Genomic DNA, 20,713 nt, shown 5'->3' with positions numbered 1-20,713 from the left:
CACAGTGTCCCTTTAAAACAGAATGGTGGCAGTATTCGATTTGCACATGAGTCACAGCCTCTTCATTCATTGCGAATGTGGCAGTGGGAAATTCTGGTGGTAGTAGAATACCGTTTCACACATGTAAACTGAATACTCTGGAACTTGTTTCACTGAAGAGAGCACTCCCTGCATGTAATTGCAGTCAGCAAAACGCGGAAGGAAAGTAAAAGTAAGAGCAGAATTAGGAGGAGAAGCAGTTGTTGACAAATAATATGCCATCATGTAAATAAATGGACTAATAGGCCATTTACAGGACACAGCAAGAGATCATCATCATCATCATCTGCTGCAAGTATCGAGAAATAAAGCTTAGCATAGTATCGCTTTCCCAAACAAATTTTAATTTATAACTTGTAGCACATTAAAAACAGCAAGATCTGGCCAAAGTGATGTAGAGTGTTAATGTCCTTGAGAGATCTTGCCTATGGACCTTGTTGTTATTTAATCGTAGGCTCTTTTTCACACAGCATACACCACACTCCCAGTCTTTTTATACAATTCAAAATACTCAACAACATGTTTCTCAAGATGAGAGTGGAACGACTTTGTGTCTGAGGTCACTGGGACACACTTCGTCTTCAGAGTATCAAGCGTTGCTGGTATACTTCATTCTTTTGAACTGTAACAGATCTTTACATCCACGGAAGTAAAAGCTCCATCAAAAATAACCATTTTACTAACCTGATTATCATCAACTTTCAAATCTCTCCGAGACTTGGTCTGACCTACAGATAACTATTAACATCTCCCAAATGGCATGGTTGACCCACCTCCCTTGGTTTGCTACTGTTCTAATCTAGGCCAGAAAAGGCTGTGCAAAAGTCTACACCAAACATTTTCATAGTCCCAATAGAATGTCTCTGCTTAAACCACGTCACGGCTTTGAACACGCCTCTACCCAAGGCCGTTGGAGCGGCTCAAAGTTCATTGCTTCCAGACAAAGTGGGTGGTGTTCCCGAGTTCTCTGGAGCTCAGAAAGCACTTGCACTGCTCTTGACCTAACTAGTAGCAACGCCGAAGATGTTAAGTGGCTAGGAGGGAGCGGCCTGGCCAGCATTTCACAGCTCTGTTAGACACCTTTATGAAACCAAAGGCTGGGAGGGTTCTTCGTCTTCAAAAGCACATTTTGCTTAACAGACATCTTTGCAGAGTACTTTATTCTATTGCACAGTAAAAGATTTCTGTATCGACCAAAATAAAAGTGCATGAAAAAAATCATTTCACAGCTCCGTCTGACACATATGAATCTTGAGGCCCCAATGGTCACAACATTCCATTGTTTCACAACATCAATGTTTCTGTATGCATTTTCAGGCAGGGTACACCTTCTCCCACAGTTCGATACTAACAGGACACATTAAAGGATGCAGCAGCATCACAGCAAATGAAAAGGGCATATGACCATGACATGCAAGATGACAAAGGCACTGAAACACTGCAGCATTACAGAAATATTCACATCTGCTTGCTTGCAGGGAAACCACTTGCCAGTTTTTTGGACTGTAATTTCAAAACAAATTTAAGAAAAACGCACAGCTCCATCGCTGTAGGGGGTTTTGGTGTATGGCATGGGTGCACACACAACCCAGCCATGGCTAAAGCCGTCAGATCAACTGGGGCCCGGTCAAAAGCACAGGTGCATCTGAGTGACATGGCACATCATGCACAGAGGGTGAGTCAGGCCCGGGTGACCCATTTTAGGCCAATGGTCGGCCTCCGTTTGGGATGCGTCATGGAAGGGCCTAATGTGAGGCACTCAGTTGCTGTCCCTCTTGTGTGAGAGGGACACACTCGGGATAAAAAAACAAAACAAACGAGTAACACGCATCCAGATGATGCAGAATCATTCAGGTTCTAGACACAAAAGATTGCCATTCTCTTTCCTCTAGAGAAACTCTTACCAGAGGGTGCTGTGGTGCAGCACACTATCAAACCTACACCATATGCGTGCAACTTATTCATGAGGACCCAGGTTCGAATCTGGTCTAGGTGAACACGCCCCAAATCATCCTCATTTCTCTCTGCAGCTAGTTTCCCAGTCTCCTCTCAAACGCTCCTACTCAATAAAGACCCAAAAAAACAACTCCTTTCCAGAGTCCCTCAAACCTACAGTGCGTATTCTGGATGTGCTTGAGGGGCCTGATGTGAGGGACACTCAGGATTAAAAAAAAAAAAAACATGCACACAAAGAGAGCATCAAGGCCTAAGCTTACACTTTACAGATGGACGTGTCAGGTTCTACACAAGCGTGACATTTTATTCATAGACTGCCTTTCCAGCAACAAGTGTCTCTCAAAACTCTCCCCTCTGGATCAGTCAAAGGCAGTGGTCGGGGGTGGGGTCCTACCAGTCTACAGATGCATTCAGAGGCGTATTTCAAAACTTGGTTAAATGATAATTAAACCCGTCTAATTTAACCTACAGGAGTGGTAAATCTGCTGATAGATAGCCCACAAGAGTAGTTTGTTTTGTTACGAAAATAAGGACTCCGGGCTCTTCTATCAGATGGTTTACCACTACCTCAAGGTTAAGCTACCTTGTTTCCTACTTAGTGCGGTTCTTGGCCTACTCCCCAGGTCCTAGACACAAACATTTTCTTTTCTGCATGTCAGTCAAAAAACTAAGTTTATACATCAACAACGGTCTAATATGCAACACTGTTTGATACTTCAGGTCTTAGACACAAACATCTGCACTCCTTTCTTCAGAAAACTAAGCTTACCTCGTCTGCTGCAGCCAGACACAATAATCAGTTTGGCCAAAGGGACAGCCTAGATTTTTTTTTAAAAAAGTTGCCTAGTAGGATATCTGGGGTGTTTGTGGTGAGAAAGAGCCATCTGTGCACACACAGAGACAGACAGATAGATACTCGTGTCCCGCTGCTGCTGGCTGAGAGGTTGGGGGAGATAAGCAGTTGAAGACAAGCCTATGAATAGCTAATGACTCTGCTGTACACATCGAAATGTACACCGTACGCAGCGAGTCACAGGTCTGATACTGAAATGCACTCCTCAGTCACTGGTCTGATAACGAAATGTAAACTTAGTCCTCAGTCACTAGTCTAAGTGAACAAGTCCGACAGGCGGACAACAGATGCGTCCGTCTATGCCCGTTCTGAACCTTTTTTGCCCAAACGCCCCCTTGGCCTCCTCATAACCTGTCAAGGCAATTTATCAATAAGCCTACCATGTACTGTATAAGCCTGGATTTGAAAGTACCATAGGATTTCAACAGTGTTGGGCAATTTACTGAAAAACTGTAATGCATTGCTGATTACATGTTACTGTCTTTTCAAAATAATCCCTTACACTACATTTAGCAATGTGGGGACCTAAGGCGAATTTAGCTTAGGGGGGCCATCGGTCCATCCCATATCACATTTTTTTTAACATAAAATCTCTATTTTTGTTAGGCTATTTTTTTTTTTTTAAATCACTTTTTTTTTTTTTTTTTTTTTTTTTTTTAATTACAAACATAAAAAACAGGCAAACATTACAACCCTTTCTGGACAGATTTCAATGAATAGGCTATTTGCAATTTTGCATAGGCCTACATTAAATAAACTAAAATGTGAAATTCTCTTTTCACTTTAATATGAGAGCAGTGATGTCCCCCCCTCACTGAAGTGTTATTTCATGTGTGAGCATGATGCTGTCACCTATTTGAAGTGACGTTGATGTTGGATTTCATGGAATACTTTTAAATGCCGCTTTGGGAAGAAAACAGAGTAGGCGACAGGTGAACTGTATTTCTGTCAAAACAGTGGTTTGCAGGCGTTTGCGTTTTCACGTGGATATTGTCTTCGTGGACCGTAACAGACAAACCGTAAGTTCCATAAACTAATCAATGAGACATTGGCTACGTGTACATGATGTTTTTAAGTCCGATTTAATAAATGCGATTTAAATAGATCGGATTAAGAGTTATTTTGCGATGTGTATACATGGCACTTTCACTTAAATGCGATTAAACGTCTGGGGAACATAAAGCATTGCGATTGGACTGAGGACGCACGTGCTGAGCGAGCCAAATAAGGCACGGGGGCGTGGTTCAATGCCACCGAGATGCAGGTCATCTTCCCCACGAAAATCGTTGCCTCAGGCGGACTGAAATCACAACATTTCCCCCTTTCTCCCTGGATCATTTACAATGCTACATTAGCTACCCTGTTAGCATAGAAAAACGAGTGGTCAAATGGTAATGTGGAGTAACTTTGTTGTGCTTCATTACTTCGTGGGGCACTTTTACATCAATATATGGAAGCCACAACATTTATAGTCGCTTAGGGACTTTAAATTAAGCAAAACTTTCATGTGAAAATCAACAGGAAGTGCCGCCATGTTTTTCTCACTGGCAAAGAGCACGGTTGGTTTGCACGCATGAGCTCCAGGCCAAAACTGAGCGACTGCCACCTTGTGGACACAAGAGGGAATCACAGGAGGGAATCACAATTCAGAAACGCATCACGGGAGGGAAACACATCACGGGAGGGCGGACGGACGGACGGAGGGACGGACGGACGGAGGGACGGACGGACGGACACCAAAGCCTCTTATAGAGATGCGTGGGACGCATCTAAAAATACTCAGCAGACACTGGTTAGAGGTCTAGGGTTTTCGCCATCTGACCCACTGACATTTTGGCAAGTGTAATTCTTACCACACGTTAATGTTAAGACATCAGAGATAAGACTCTTATTTATTTAGTCAAATGACACGGCCATAAAAAACAAAAACAAGGAAATAAAACGGCCGCCCCTCGTGCAACAAGCATCCAGTACGCCCGACATACACTTGTTCCACTGTACACACTGACAGCCAGTCTACTGTCTGTATCTGGTATTATTAGACTCATTAAAAATAAACCTACTGAGCTCAACAGTTCACGTATCCTGAAAGGGGAAGAACACCACAACACTACTGATCTTTTTCGGACCACAACTGGAGTTCCCATGCCGTGTCTGGTGTACTGTAGTGTGTATATATCGAGATACAACTGTACACCACGGGGCAAGTTGAGAGGGTTATTTTTGGCTGTGACGGGCGTGCCGCCAACTGCATACTCCACCAACGGTGCCCATCTAATACCCCTCTTCCCCAACTCATGCCATGCTAGGCATGCTACGTCTTATGTAAGGCCAAAGCATACCACCAACTCAATATTTCATAAGAGGAGTGGAGAGGGGGGTCATTGACCTGTGTGGCTAGTTAGTTAGTCTAAGTAAAAACAGTAACCAAGACGTAACAGGGTGCAAACGTGGGTTAAACCTGGTGCTGTACACTACAACATGTGCTTCATGGGGAGGTGGCAACCCTGCTTACAAATGCAGTGAACAACTAAACCAGCAGTGTCTTCCAGAAAGGAATCTCAGTAGTAGCAAACCAGATAAAGGTAGCCATGAAGAAGTGACGTAAGCTACCAACTAATAAAAAAAGAAGCCAGGGTCATTTTCCCTCCTTTTCTTAGTTAAAAGATGCCCGCAAGCTTTCCCATTAGCAGCTTTACCACTTAGTAAACCAAGTTAACTTTTCATTGTTTATAAGGCTAACTGTGTGCTGTGTGCTACTACCCCACAAGTCTGGGTCTTAGCCACCATAGCAGTATGCCCCACCAGGTGGTGTGCGTGGAAAACAACCCATCACAACTGTATTCACTATTGATCCCCTGAAAGGAGCTTGCAGGGGTGATAGTGAAAAAAAATCCTGAGCCTGAACTTTTTCCCCTGCTCTAACAACGGCGACAAGACACTGCAGTGCATAGTGACGTAACGTAGGCCTATTTTGACACATTATTCAAACATTTTATAGCCTGTGTATGACCATTATTCAAGCCTGATAGTAGAAGAAAGCCCTGAACCTGTAACACTTTCTGAGATAAGAATAACTCATGGCTAATTATTATCAATGTTTTTATTTTTTGCAAACTCTCAAGCCTGAAATCAGGCATGGAGCCTGAATACTATCAGCCCTGAGCTTGAAGTGGTGGTGGACATCGTGCCAATGCCAGCTGACACTCTAGCCTCCACAACCTAATCACAGCTATGGTGTACAGTACAGTACAGTACAGTACAGGAGTTTACACTGTATGCTGGCACGTCTTCCAATGAACAGGTGCTCCACAGGAACAGTGTCAATCGCATTCGCTGTTATTGCCAAGGAGGCCCAGCCCAGGCTGTGTGTGTGAGCGCGCTGCAGACACTAAAAGCAAAACATCACACCACCACCACCACCACCACCACGCCCTGAGTGTGGAATATCTCCAAATGAGAGCTGGCTGGTGTTTCGATATGAGCTACCTGTCAAGCTGAGCTCCCAAGCCATTACTACGCAGCCCAAGGAATAAGGCTCAACCATGTTACCAACCTGTTGGTAGCCCATCTCGACAGAACAACGGTGACCTGCTGTCAACATGGCCCACCCATTGTGCTGGGCAACAAACTGCTCCTGGATCAGCACTCAGGGCCAGGACCAGCCTAGGGCTCTAACTTTTTTCAATTTTGTTAATCTTACTAGCCAAACATACACTCACTAATGGGTCAAAGTGGCTAGTATGTTGGTGTTTTCTACCTGCCAAACTGACATTTCCCCTGCATTTGGCCGGTTGGCTGGTGTTCATTTACAGCCCTGGCTAGGGCAGCCCATTTTGCAGCTCATCCTGGCAAGGCAGCTCATCTCGACAGAACACAGCCTCTGGGCCTAGCAGAGCTCTCTCAAACCCAGCTCAGATTGCTTGAGGGACGAAGGTGTCATTTGTTTAGGGACTTCAGAGGCGATTTACCCCGTCAACATGCATGCCGTGCGTGGCCACACACCCCTCCGCACAGAAACAAAAAACCGTGCGTCTGCCCATGGCGATGGCAGTTGATGTGTCTGAAACACTTGTTACAGGACAGGATTGAAACTAGTGCATATGGTACAATCGCCGCATTTACAACGAGATTCCTCACTTTCAAAAACAAACTTTACAGAGTTTATTAACAAAACGCAGTACTTGTTGCCTTGACATGCAAGCCTCTAGGCATTTATTCAGAGCAAACTGGGCCATCAGAAAAAATATATATACAAAGCACTTGTGTTGTGAGCAACAGGCCAGGCCTTGCTTCTTTCTGGGACAAGTCGCAAGACAAACTAAGAGCCCTGAGGAGCATAAATAACACTTCGAATAGCAGGCGAGTCTCTGAGGTTGAAGGTGTAAATGAAAGAAGTCTAGGCTGAATGTGTGCGTGTGTCTGTATGTGCATGTCTGTTACGTCTTTGAGCAGGGCGAGTTGTTTAAGGCCATTTATGCCACGTCACCTTCATAACACTGACTCTACTTGATTTGAGAGAGAGAGAGAGAGAGAGAGAGAGATCAACAAGAACGAAAGCAGCAGACGTTTCATCCGAGTATGGTTAGTGTTTTGGTTGCTGGAAACCTCATGTGGGGTGGAGTGGTGGGAGGGGGTATCGTGTCAGATTCAACGCGTGCTGAAGGGCTCTCATGGTCTAATAATAGCAGTCTACCTACAGAGCACAGAGGCAAGGTTACAGTACAGGAGAGAAGAACCATGCAGCACGCCCTACTCTCTCACACTGACAGTCACTCACACTCACCAAGACCAATTGAAGAGGCCAGCCATACCCTTTCATTATGTGTTGTCCACAATGTTGCACTCACTTGCAAAGCCCACTCATAGGGACCCCCCCACCCAACCTGGACTTTCACACATCCGCTACTCCCCGTCCCCTTTCAAGCTTCTCTCTGAGGACAGGATGTGTTACAGCTGAAATAGCTAGTAGGCCCATCTCCTACCTTTTGTTTCATCATAAAAAGGAAAGACCAGAGTCTGTTAGAAAAAAAAACAGATGACTCTACACAAGTAAGCAGCTTGCCTGAGCTTTTGCTGACATCGTTCTTCAGGTTCAGCTATTTCCTGTTCATGGTTGGTACTTTCAATCTTAAACCCCCACCTCACAAGTAAACAATCACTCACTTCTACACTAACAAATAAAACAAAACATACGCACGTATTCCTTTATATGAATAATAACAAGTAATCTGTTTGTATTCTATTGTTTGTTTTGAGGTCGCCTGGGCCTCACATTCTATCTACTAGTGGCTTCTGGTTACATAGGATTGACATTTGACATGACAATCCAACAATGGAACTGACTAATCTCAGGTATTTACGTACTCGAGACAGGGTCGGGTTTTTTTCCAGGGGTAAACAACAAATGTGCTGTGCACGTTTCCGCCGAGGACGGTGCTACTAAAAAGGCAAACCACCCTCCGTCCTTCAAAATCCTGACAAACCACGGTCACGGTCATGAAAGCTTAGTTCCCCCGCCCCCCTCGCAGTTATCAGCGCCTTCCTCCAGCCGGTCCGGGCCATCTTCCCGGGAGAGCACAAACAATAGAGCCCGCTGGATTCGGAAGCGTAGACGCATGTGGCCAGAAGCGATAATAAGCGAAAGGGAAGCGCGATGCCAGCAGCGTTCTCTCTCTTCTCCGCGAGCCCCAGCGAATCCGAGAATCACAGCATGATGGCGCGAAGCGGCCAAAACAAATAAGGCACTCTGACAAAACAGCGAGATGTATTGAGAGCGGATTCGGCTGTATTGTTTTCAACACAAAACAAACTGAGCTCATTCGCTCATACCACACCAAGCGACCAACCAGATACAGCAGCTAAGCGGTTGGCACAGGATGGGTTTCACAACGTGGCTCTTTAAATTTCCCGGGAGATGGTGGTAACGCCAGTCACATTGATTTTAGCAGCGTATATTCAATACTAGACATCCACGTACATACCAAGCCACACACCAAAAGTCAATCGACTTTTAACCACATTCTAGACAAACAAGTGAACAAGTTACAAAAAATTCAAATCAAGCTACACCACAGTCTGAAAGTCGCCACGGTGTACACGTGGAATCGATATTGTAACGTTAGCTGATTACAGAAGTTGGACGTCGTTAAAATTGTCAATAAAGTACCCCATTATACATTCCATAGCATGAATGGTGGACACGTGTTTTAAAACGATGCTTAAAATAACGTGAACAAGGTCATAAATGAGATGGTGTTTGGTGGCAGAGAAAACAATATGAAACTACCGCCCTAAACCCAATTTCTCACGTTTAGTATGAAAATATAATTAGCCAACCCCCATTTTTACACAATACCGACCTCCTTTTCCTTGGAATTACACACCCCGTGCACTTGGTTACCAAGTTGTGGGGATGTTATCCACTATAACGTTTGCGACTCCAAATTTGAGTAAGGTTTTCCCTTCGTTGACGCTATTTATGATACTCGCACGTGCTAGAGACGAGGTAATGTTTTGACTCACCCTAAAATCAGGTTCGAAAATCTACCAGATATCACACACAGGGCAAACAGCAAACTCGGTCTGAAATGTTAAGATGGACAGATGCCCTTGATGTCTACTTTGCCGCTCTCCCACTCATCTAGTCCAGTGGTGAGGCTACCCTCCCCCTTAACTGCAAATGCTAAGTCGCTATCGCTACGTCGTTCTCCTACTTGCTTCGCCGGCTGCGATTGCAAGATCTCTTCTGAGATTCTTTTGGGCAAATCGAAAGGTAGATGTCTTTACTAATGATTTTGTAGAAAATTGTTCATTACCCGGTTAAGGCTCTTCGGCAATTTGACTGCCTGGACACAAAGAATCGGTGGGAGAAAGCCACTCACTTATCGTTGGTCTTTTCCCCCTTCGCAGAGACTCCACATAGAGGGAAACCTCGACGCGATATGATGACGTCAGAGACTCTGTTTATTTCAAGTTGGCGCCTAATAGTGACTCATGGATGAGCGACTAGAAAAACATTGGTAATCAGGTGGGCAGCTGGATAACGACGACATAAACGTTCTCCTAAGGATTGCTGATTGATTGTTACAATTGCTGATAGGTGAAAGATCTTGTGAGACTTCTGGTCCAACAAGGTCACTGACTTTTGTGGGGGTTTTACATTTTATTTAGGAAACGTGTTTCCACTAACTTTTTATCATGAGAGTTGTGCTGCTACTCCTGTTCCTGGTCTTTGTAGCACATCATGCACAAGGAAGGACATCCCATCCCAAGGCTGGGGCAAAAGCGAAGCAAACCGACGTCGTCCCATTGACAATCGTGATGTCATCACAGCAATGGCAGCGTTGATTTTATTTGGACAGGTTAACAGTTGCAAAACCGCCCATGAACCTTTCTAAGGTGTAGTTATTGCAATTGCCTCTTTCAAAGATGTAATGCTGCTACATGAATAAATGTTAAATAGGTGTTGTTAAATAGGTGTTGTTTACACCTCATTGTTTACATTGCTGACATCTTTGAAAAGTGGATATGTATTTTTGTCCCTCCATGTTTGTAGTTTGGTTAGCTTGCTGGTTGGAACGCTTTCAAGTGGGAGGTAGCTGACTCCTTGTTGCCTATTGGGAAGGTCCTACCTCTGGGGAATGCACCATTAGATGACACAAACACAAATGCCCTGGTTTGTCATGTGAAGGGATTCCACCCTCCTGACCTCACCATCACGCTTCTGAAGAACGGACAGGAGATGGCTGGTGCCAAGCAGACCGACCTGTACTTTGAGGGCAACTGGCAGGTATACATCACCAAGTATGTGCCCTTCTTGCCAAAGACGGGGGAGAAGTACACCTGCCGGGGGTCAGGCACATGTAATCGGTCAAAGAGTACACCTGGGAGCCTGATATGTGAGCTGTGAAGTAGGCCTAAAATTGAAGGCTGAGGGTTTCTAGCTCGATTACTCATGAACAAGCTCTCTCTTTCTCTCTTTCAACATTCGTCCTACTGCCAAGGGATTCGAACCTGCAACCTGACGATCACAGGCTGACTCTCCTGTGTCTTCACAATCACACCTAACACCTGCCAACAAACAGATTATGCTTTTCATAAAGGGTGGGGCTGACACCTTGGCCAGGCCCAGGACAAAGTCATCTAAAAGGCCCTCCACCCATTACATGCAATGTAATGAGGACCCAGTTCTGGGCCTGGGACACCTTCCCCGATTTCATAGTAGACTCTATTGCTCTGTGTAGCCTACTGAAGGCGATGCATTACATTTATTTTATGTATGACATGCCAAAGACCCCAACTTAAGCTTAACATTGGGGGGTCAAAGTTGTAGAATGTTTAACTGAAGTGTGTGCACAAGCGGATCGAAAACAACAATCAACATTTTTATTAGTATTAGGGTGTTATTCCCCCTCCACCTTAATCTTTGGGATCAAAAAGGTCTGCGCCCCCACCCCCCATTCGGCGACTATGATGGCATTCCTTTACATTTCCATTGCACTTATCCAAATTGTATTCTTGTACAGGGTGTCATGGTCCGTGCACCTAATGGAAGTCTTGTCTATTACAGAAAAGAAAACCTGATTTCACAAACCATTTATCTTTACATACTCTCTGCTTATGTATAACCATGTTATGTGTGCTGTAACTGCATTCAATTTGAAATACTGCTTAATCTGTACAAACTGTGTTTAACCTGCAACATATTGCACTTCTGACTGATCAGACGTTGAACTACATTTCACTGCCCTGTATCTACAGTGGACTGAGTAAACAAGTTGAATCTAATCTACAGTGTTCATATTATACATTGCTATTGCACACATGCAGATAGCTCTTTTATATTACTATTCACATTTCATTAATCAAATAAATGAAATATTTTGTTTGCAAACAACATTTTTTTCTGATCCTAAATTAACTGTAGATGTACATTTTAGATCTCCACTAAAAATCTATCACCGGTACATGTCAAACAGGTTCAACATACTCAATTTGTGCTCTTTACTTGGATCAACAGATATGACACTGGATAGGACATTTTTTTCAAACATAAACTTTATTTTGAGTACACAGAAAAAACAGATAATTGTGCTTGGTCACCCATCTCAGAAACGTCCACAGAATTGTTTTTTTGCCTTGACACATGAAAAATGACAGAGAAAAGGATAATCGACAGTTGACAAACAGAACAAAAAGCAATGTCACATCATGGCCTTTGTTTCAGTAGATTGGTTTGATTCAAAGATTGAAGTGAAACTAGTCCAACTGGCGACAGTGATTGCGCCTGTTGACACTTCGGTTACATTTTCATTTGACTTAAATAGATAATCTCCTTTGGTTATGCAAGTAAAACTAGCATAGTAGAGCAATCATCCACTCTGAAAAACAGAACATTATCAACATTACCAAGACATGACTGACTCAATGAGGGAAAATAACAAAAGATCAATTTGAAATGGTGACAGTTCAGTAGGAGTTCTGGAACTTTCTCCCTCCACTCCACTAATAAATCAGCAGCATCAGCATAATATATCCACATATTTCATTACAAACAATAACAAAAAAAGGAAGATTACGTATGAGGGGAAAACCCTTCGTCGATACCTCCTTCACTAGCTGAAGCCCATTGTCAAGATGTGTACTTGTGTTGAAAGCTCAGTTATGCATATATCCATTTTGAGTTTAAACGGGATCATTATTCTGATATGTACTGTAAGCTGGGCTGAAGTCCAATGCATACAAAAAAAACATAGTTCATAGAGAAAAGAAAGCGAAAAATAATATCTATACATTTACTCAGAAAGTTAAATAAAGACCACAAAAATACAAATCTAGACTTTTTTATTATTAAGTTACACATTGTTTATATATAGCTTTTTTACCTCTTTGAATTTTTTTTCACCTAAAGTCTAAAAAAAGCCCTCTTGTGGTGGTTTACCTCCATTGAGGTTTCGAGGGCTTGTCGGAATGAGAGTCTCTTGAGCTCGATTTGTCGGAAAAGCTCCCGCTGTTTTTGCGTTCCCGAACTTTGAGCGCCACCAGGGTGTCAGAGGCGGGCTTCCTGACGCTGGCGGTCCTTCTCAGAGAGGCCTGTGACACAGCGCCGGAGCCCTCTGGGGCCACCTTGTTGCTAGGGTGCCTGAGGGATGACGTGCGCACCAAGGACGAATGGGATTTTGTGGTGGACGCCTCGCCCCCACCAGCAGCCTCCACAGCAGCGCCACTGCCACCAGCGCTGGAAGAGGCAGGGCCAGCCGGGCCGGACACAGAGTCTCGCTTGCTTAGACGAGTGGTAGAGGATACGGTGCTGCGGAGGAAGCTGGGGGTGCGGACAGGTGTCTGAGGAGCGCTGGCAGACCTCTCAGGGGGTGCCAACGTCTGCCCAGCACCTCCACCACCAGCTGCTGCCTGGGCTGCCTGCAATGCCCGCAGGGTCGACCGGCACATCTTCTCCTCATGTGGGGGCTTGGCCACCAAGGGTCGTACCGGCTTGGCCACCGCTTTCTTGACCGGCTGCTGCTGCTTCACCACTGAGGCCTGGGTGGGCTCCCTCACCGCCCTGGCAGGCCTGGAGTCGAGGGCGAAGCTGCCACGGTGTACAGACAGACGGCGGCTGCCACTGCTGCCGCTGGTGGTGCTTTCAGGAACGCTTTTCTCCACCTTCTTGTTCGTAGTGGTAGCAGAACGGGCACTTCGGGAGATGGGCACCACCCGCCTCATACTCTGGTTCTCCGACACGGTCAGGGTTCTGACGAGGCGGGTGACTGGTTTGGTGGGCGCCGGGGCCTTCGCGGTGGGCTTGGCCAGCCTGCTGGGCTGTTGCTGGGCTGTGGCGGCGGCAGCTTTGACCGTGATGACCGTTTTCTCCGCGCTGTGTTTCCTGCCTCCTTTGATGTTGGCGCTGCGCTCCTTGAAGCTGCCGGGCGACGTCTTGCGTACGGAGCGAGAATCTGAGGAACTGCTACCCGATATCGACACTGATGGTGGAGTGCCGCATGAGGAGTCTGAAAGGGCCACGGACTCTGCTTTTTCCACTGTCAATGTAGCCGCCGGTGTCTCGTCCACCAAGACCGACGTGTGAGTCGTGGGTGAGGAGGGCATGGGTGAGGAGGGCAATGAAGTGGAATCTGTGACATCACAAGGGCTTCCTTCCTCCTTATTGCCCTCTGATTGGCTACCACTGGCCTCTTCCATTGGCACGGTTACCTCCCCACCTTCCCCGGACACCTGAATGACTGGCACGTTGGTTGGCATCTGAGGAGTGGGGGTTGTTTCTGTGACAACAGTCTCATCCTCCTTGTTCGTTGTTTGTGGAGATGGCACACTTCTACTGGTCTTACCAGGTCCTTCAAGACCTTTCCGCAAGGGAGGCAAACTGAGGATTAGTGGTTCAGGTTTTTCGCCATCCTCCTCCTCCTCCTCCTGTTCCTCCTCATCCTCTGGCTCATTTTCAAGATCGGTCACGATGAGATCATCCAGAATGGCAGCAAGAATTCCTTCATCCTCGGCCAAGTCATCCTGGAGTTGACCGGCAGAGCTGGACACATCAAACGTCTGTAGGCCAGGCACAAGTGTGTGTTTTTCTACGTTTACATTCAGAGGCACGTTTGTCGTGTGCATGTCCTCTGTCTGCTGGTCTGCAATGATGTTCTTGTTGTCGTCTGTGCGCACCACTGGAGTGTCCACAGGTGTAGTAGCAGTTGCAGAAGCTGATGAAAGATTCTTGTTATTGTTGTTGACACAAACGTCTGAGGTATTAGTGTTGAGGTTGGCAGCAGGACGAGGAGCAGTAGGACGGGTGGCTGATGGGACTGGTGGGCGAGATGCAGAGGATGAGGGGCTGACGGGTGTGAAAAAGTGCTTTGCCGCTTGGAAGGCGGAGGAGGGGGAGGGCGTGTGCGTGAGGTGTGACGGAGACGGAGCCGGTGACCTATGACCCGGGCTGGTAGCGACAGGCGTGAACACCTCAGTCACGCTCACCCTGTTGTGTTGCTTAGGAAAGTCTGACGAGGGTGAGGATGACGACGATGAGTTCGAGGACGAGGTCCTTTCGAGGAAGCTGTGCAGCTGGCGGTCGGCGGCGGCCACGGGGCTCTGGCGGATCCTCCGCAGGCTTCCCGAGCGTCCCAGGGGGCTCTGGGGGCTGCGGGGCCGGGAGGGTCGGAGGAGGTCCAATAGGGTCCCCTCGCGGGTCAGCGCCACCTCCATGTCTGCTTCGCTGCTGCAGCGCAGGCCCACCGCCCCGCCGTGCTCCTCGCCGCCCGCCCACGAGTGCCGCTTCTCCTCCAGCTCACGCAGACGTCTCATGCGGGCCGCCTCCTTCAGCTCACGCTCCACATTGTCCTGCAAAATGGGACGCGGACAATAAATCAATACTCAAGGACAATACAGAGACACAATTCACACATACAGAAATCAGCTTTCTTTACCATTGTCCTGTGAATGGGAACACGAACATCATTCAATACTCATATTCAACACAGAGACAATAATTCAAACATTGACAGAAATCAGCTTCCTTCAGTTCATGCTTCACATTGCCCTACAAGAACAGAGGCAGTTAGGTGGGTACATGAATGAATGTTTCTATGTAAATGTTTTTTTTTTTGGAAAATAGGTGTCAATAAATGCTTGATTTCCAAGAAGAAGTGTTTTAAGACTTGCTCAAAGGAACTAATCAGGAGAAACTAAGGGACGCAAGAAGGGTTAATTCTATGTATTAGAATGAGGATTACATACATAGAAAAAATTGTCCTTCAGGAGACTTAATTCTGTATTTTAGCCTTTTTGGAAGAAAATAACAGAACAGACTACTTTCATTGTTTGAAGGCACTTTTATAGAAAAAATACACAGGAAGTGCTAAGATGAGAGAATGACGGAATTGAACAGAAGAGTAGTAAAAGCCTATATGGACTACAACATACAGATCAGCAGTGAATTTTACCATGTGCAGTACTATTCAGCCACCACACGGGGGCACACTAGTTTAAAAACACAACTGTTCAGGTGCTCGACCTGTAATCCTTGCTGCTTATTCACCCAAGACCAACTACTGTAATCAAAGGAACAACATGTGTCGTGTACCTGAACTGCCTTTTTAAATTTCAAGCAGAAGTCTTGAAAGATGCGGAAACACTCGTCCAGTTTGAAGGTGTCTTTGTCTTCACAGAAGAAATCGATCAGAGTGTTCCCCTCCATGCGGAACTCCAGCTTGCGATGCTTCAGGTCCATGAGGGTCTGAGCAGAGGTCTACAAAGAAACAAACATGTGTCAGAAAAGAAATTTATTTTCTCCACATTATTTATAGAGGCACTGGGTGAGGAAATGTCATAAAACTGTCCACAAGGACAGAAACACATTTTAGACAAGATATTTTATGAACTCATTTTAGCCTGATGCAGTGTATACGTTGTTTGACCTTTGGATTATTTTTCCAACGACTCATTAGAATCAGCTGGTCGAAAAACAGTCGAAAGGGATGTGGAAGGGTTTTTACATTCAAATCCAGTACGTCCACCTCAATAGGTGGGTGTCCTGTCTAGTCTGTGTGTACACTACACACCTGGGCCATGGCTGTGTATATGTTTGTGTGATGTACTGTATGTGTTCAGCGTGTATCTGGGTGCATGTGACCAACTCGTGCTATGGCTGCCATGTGATAGCGTGTCACCTTGAAGTTGCATTGTATATTTGGAAATCTTTGTTTCTTTTTAAGTCAGTATCTCCACCTCGGTCCACCTCGGTGGTGGAGATAGTCATGACAATGCATCGCAATACTTATTTTCACGATATATTCATGACAATTGATTATGTAATAATAATAGAATTGAATTTGCCACTGGTTCATTTTGCTCAGTACAGAGTAGGTAATATTTCTGTTGTAATGGAAGCTCTTTACCAGAGGTTAAAATGCTTAGATAAAAAAGTGCCTTATGAATGCTACTTACACACAGCAACTGACAAATGAACTGTATTATTTTTACACATTTACTGAAGAAAATATCGCAATGCATCACTATAATACATGAATAGCAATACATTGTGACAGAATCGCATTGTGGCATGTGTATCGTGATGCGCCTTGAATTGTGAACCCTTTGCCAATACCCACCCCCTAGTACCCCGCGCGTGTGTGTGTTCACTGAGATGTCAAGACTGGGAAGCGTGTTACCTTCAAGTAGCATTGTGGGAACGTGTGTGTGTGTGTGTGTGTGTGTGTGTGTGTGTGTGTGTGTGTGTGTGTGTGTGTGTGTGTGTGTGTGTGTGTGTGTGTGTGTGTGTGTGTGTACATGCCCGTGCATGGTCTGTCTAGAATAAATGTGTCCAATGTCCGCATGCCCAATGCATGTGACCAACAGGGGTCAGAGCATGAGATGTCAACAGTGTCACAGCGCGTCACCTTCAAGAAAAGGTCATTGTGGGAACGTGTGTGTGTGTGTGTGTGTGTGTGTGTGTGTGTGTGTGTGTGTGTGTGTGTGTGTGTGTGTGTGTGTGTGTGTGTGTGTGTGTGTGTGTGTGTGTGTGTCTCACCTTCAAGAAAAGGTCTAACTGCTCCAACAGCTCAGCATCTCTATTGATCTTCTCCTCCACTGAGCGCAGACGCTGGCACAGAGACTCAAACTCTACCTCTATATTCTCCACCGAGATCCTGGAGGAGCAGAAACAAAAAAACACACACAACATACTTTCATTATTTGTTTCGAATTTCTTTCATGTACATTAATTAAGCGGATGGGATCTCTATATTCACCACCGAGATCCTGTCGGAGAAGAAAAGCACACGCATGATGTATTTTTTTTATTGTTTGGTCGCTTTGGCTTTGTTTTGTGTCTGTGTTATTTCAGAGGATGGCTGCGTTCATGATGGCGCATTGCTGCTTTTACTGTGCAGCGTGCATGCCCACTTTGACATTTCAATGCATTCTGGTTAGAATCTGCGCGCTGCACAGCAAACGTGGCCAATGGTTGAGAAGTGCATTCACATCAGTACTCAAAACAATATTGTACCTTCATTGGTCCATCTTCAATATAGACAGTGGACTAAAGAAGGATTTATATTGTATGTGTGAGGGGCCAATTTAAGCAACAAAAAAGCCTGGGTGATGTTTTGGTCCCTGGCCAGTTCAGCCCTGGGAAGTATGCCAAGAGAACGTGGCTCAGTAGTAAAACTGGTTACATTGAGGTAGTGGTAAATCATCTAATAGAAGAGCCTGGAGTCCTCATTCTCTTAACCAATAGATACCTCGATTGGCAGGTTTACCACTTCCTGTAGGTCAACTTAGCCAGGTTTATCCCTTTACTATTTTCTTTGAACACCCGCCTGAGGTAAGATGAGGTAAGGCGAGGTGAGATGTGGTTACCTGGCAGCACTCTGCACATGCGGCAGCTTCTCAGGGAACCTCAACAGGTGCTCATCCTTCTTCTGAGCCTCCTGTGGAACAGCAGAGGACACACAAGGCAGATTAGTACACACAAATGCACACACACAGACACAGACACAGACACACACACACACACACAGAGACACACACACACACAAACCTACTTGAACCAACAGTCATATAAGCCATAAAGTGCACTGGGTTCGTAGATAAATAGATTGACAAATTCACCCAACAAGGACTATCCATCTATGCTCATTGACCTGCACAACAATGACCCACACACACACTTGTCTGCACACACACACACACACACACACACACACACACACACACACACACACACACACACACACACACACACACACACACACACACACACACACACACACACACACACCAAAAGGCAACTAGGACTATCCATCTATGCTCATTGACCTGCACAACAATGACACCCCCACACACGCGCTCACACGCGCGTGCATACTCACCAGAGCCACAAAATGCAGCAGGTTCATGCCTGGCTTGTTGGCTTTGGTGTCGGCCAGGGAGAGCAGTGAGGACAGCTTGAAGCCCACCGCATTGCCTGCATAGCCACCCTATGGAGATCAGAGAAAGACACGAGTCATGAGTACACGACATGACATTATATTACACTTAGCTGATGCTTTTATCCGAAGCGACTTATCATTATTATTTTTCCAGTGTATTGGTTACCACTAGACCACAGCTGCCTGTGTAACTCAAAGTAGAGTGCACATGGGTAGTATATGGGGTGCATGCATATAAATACAGAAAAAGTGATTGATACAACAGTGATCAACGAGTCGTTGTCGAATGATTGTAGACAGTGGTGGCAGACAGACGCTGTGGATTTGTTATCATTATTTTTTTATTCTTTGACTAGGACGTTGTCCCGCTGAGTTACAATAACTCTTCTGTCAAGGAGTCTTGGCCAAGACAGGCGGCTTTAAAAAGTTACATTTCAATAAAAACACAACAGACAAGACAAACCACAGCTACATCACATCTACAACAGACAAAAACACATTAAGGCTGACAGCCTGAGTCTATGTATTCACATACAACTAAAAAGCAGACAGCAAACAAGGAATGAGACTGGAATGAATAACTCACAGCGTTCATGATGTTGCCAGCCTGGAGGACCAGGTGCAAGATGGCGTGAAGTTCTCCACAACCCATCAGCTCTGCCATACACAATAGACAAAAAAAGACAACACATTAATATGAACAGGTCTCTTAATTAACACCTGGCAACCGGTCAAATGCTGGTGACATTTCAGGTTGGCTAATAGAAAAGCCACTTTACCAGCCACTTTGACCCATTAGTGAGTATGCGTTTGGCTAGTAGTATGATTAACATTTTGGCTGGTGATGAAAAAAGTTAGTTTTGAGTCCTGGATATTGATAGTCTGTGCACAGAGATCAGGTAGTTTCATTTTGTTGTGGTGTTGTGTTCATCATCAACTAACTTAAATCTTTGAATCTTAACAATCCACTCCGGTAGATGCTTTATTAATAATCTCCACATATTTTTGGTTCTGTCTCTGGTGTAATCTACGGAACCAGCCAAAGTGTGAATAAACAATTTATCAGGGGATACAGTGTTGAATGTTGCAAATATAAGCATTCATATGCAGTACAAGCACAACACATTCCAAAGAAAAACACACTTTATATTTACTCAAAGATTATATGAGGTAATCCCAACACAGAAAGCAATGCAGCACCAAACTATTCGTGTTTTCATATCTCTGTGTAAAAGAAGTCAGTGTGTGGAGTATCTGGGGTATTATGTGGATGAATTGAAGCTGCCTGAGTAAAGTCTTCGGAGACCGCACAGCACCCCAAATCCAGTCTAAATGTATACAGTGCCATGCCAGAGCGTCTGACACAGAAAGTGCGAGTTGGAGGAGAGAAAAAAAAGAGGGTGAGGGAGAGAGAGAGAGAGAGATTACGGAAAAAGTGTGAATCAGCAGGACGAGACTTTATTTCTCAGACACATACGCACGCGCACGCGCACGCGCACGCGCACGCGCACGCACACACACACAAACACAAGACTGTGGATGTGCCACTTTGGTGGAGGAGATTAAGAGCTGAATTTTTCCAGATGCAGTCAGTTATGTGGCCAAAAACAGCCGGGCCAGCCAAATGAATGACAACACAGCACCCACTTCAATCTGTTTTGTTCATTGTGTCTCCTCCCTGTGTCCCCTTCTGGGGGTAGTCTGGGTAATGGGACAATATAAGGACAGATTCTATACTTCTATACTTCTTTTCAAAGAAGAGAAAATCCTGAGGCACTCTAGAGGATGGAAAATATAAAAGGCCTTTATTTAAACTGGGCTAAGGATTGAAAGCATGCCTATATGCTTCAGCCAGCATGTTCTTCTTCAGGGCAAGTTAAAAATGGTAGTCTGTGAATTGCACTTTGTGTGAATGCTTAGATATAGA

At 45.2% G+C, this 20,713-nt stretch overlaps 2 protein-coding genes across 5 annotated transcripts in view; both read right to left on the bottom strand.

Moving 5' to 3' along the window:
- Positions 1-9,842, bottom strand: part of LOC134436894 (F-box/WD repeat-containing protein 7-like) — a 96,258-nt gene extending 86,416 nt beyond the window's left edge. Inside the window, exon 1 of one of the 3 annotated variants that reach the window (XM_063186221.1) lies at positions 9,733-9,842. The gene's annotated coding sequence lies outside the window, so the exon portion shown is untranslated. Of the gene's footprint in view, positions 1-9,373; positions 9,601-9,666 lie in introns of those variants that run through there. The other 2 variants (XM_063186220.1, XM_063186222.1) reach the window with 2 other exon arrangements.
- A 2,055-nt stretch (positions 9,843-11,897) lies between these two features.
- LOC134436893 (FH2 domain-containing protein 1-like) overlaps positions 11,898-20,713 on the bottom strand; it is a 44,411-nt gene continuing 35,595 nt past the window's right edge. For both annotated transcript variants that reach the window (XM_063186217.1, XM_063186219.1), the window contains exons 7-12: positions 19,373-19,443; positions 18,727-18,834; positions 18,215-18,285; positions 17,385-17,502; positions 15,939-16,103; positions 11,898-15,196 (exon numbers count right to left, since the gene is read on the bottom strand). In XM_063186217.1, the coding sequence (XP_063042287.1) occupies positions 12,788-15,196; positions 15,939-16,103; positions 17,385-17,502; positions 18,215-18,285; positions 18,727-18,834; positions 19,373-19,443 (2,942 nt within the window). In that variant the 3' untranslated portion in view covers positions 11,898-12,787. The remainder of the gene's footprint in view (positions 15,197-15,938; positions 16,104-17,384; positions 17,503-18,214; positions 18,286-18,726; positions 18,835-19,372; positions 19,444-20,713) is intronic.

The sequence above is a fragment of the Engraulis encrasicolus genome, chromosome 21, assembly GCF_034702125.1.
Source record: "Engraulis encrasicolus isolate BLACKSEA-1 chromosome 21, IST_EnEncr_1.0, whole genome shotgun sequence".
Lineage (NCBI taxonomy): Eukaryota > Metazoa > Chordata > Actinopteri > Clupeiformes > Engraulidae > Engraulis > Engraulis encrasicolus.
This window is presented reverse-complemented; position numbering and strand designations above follow the sequence as displayed.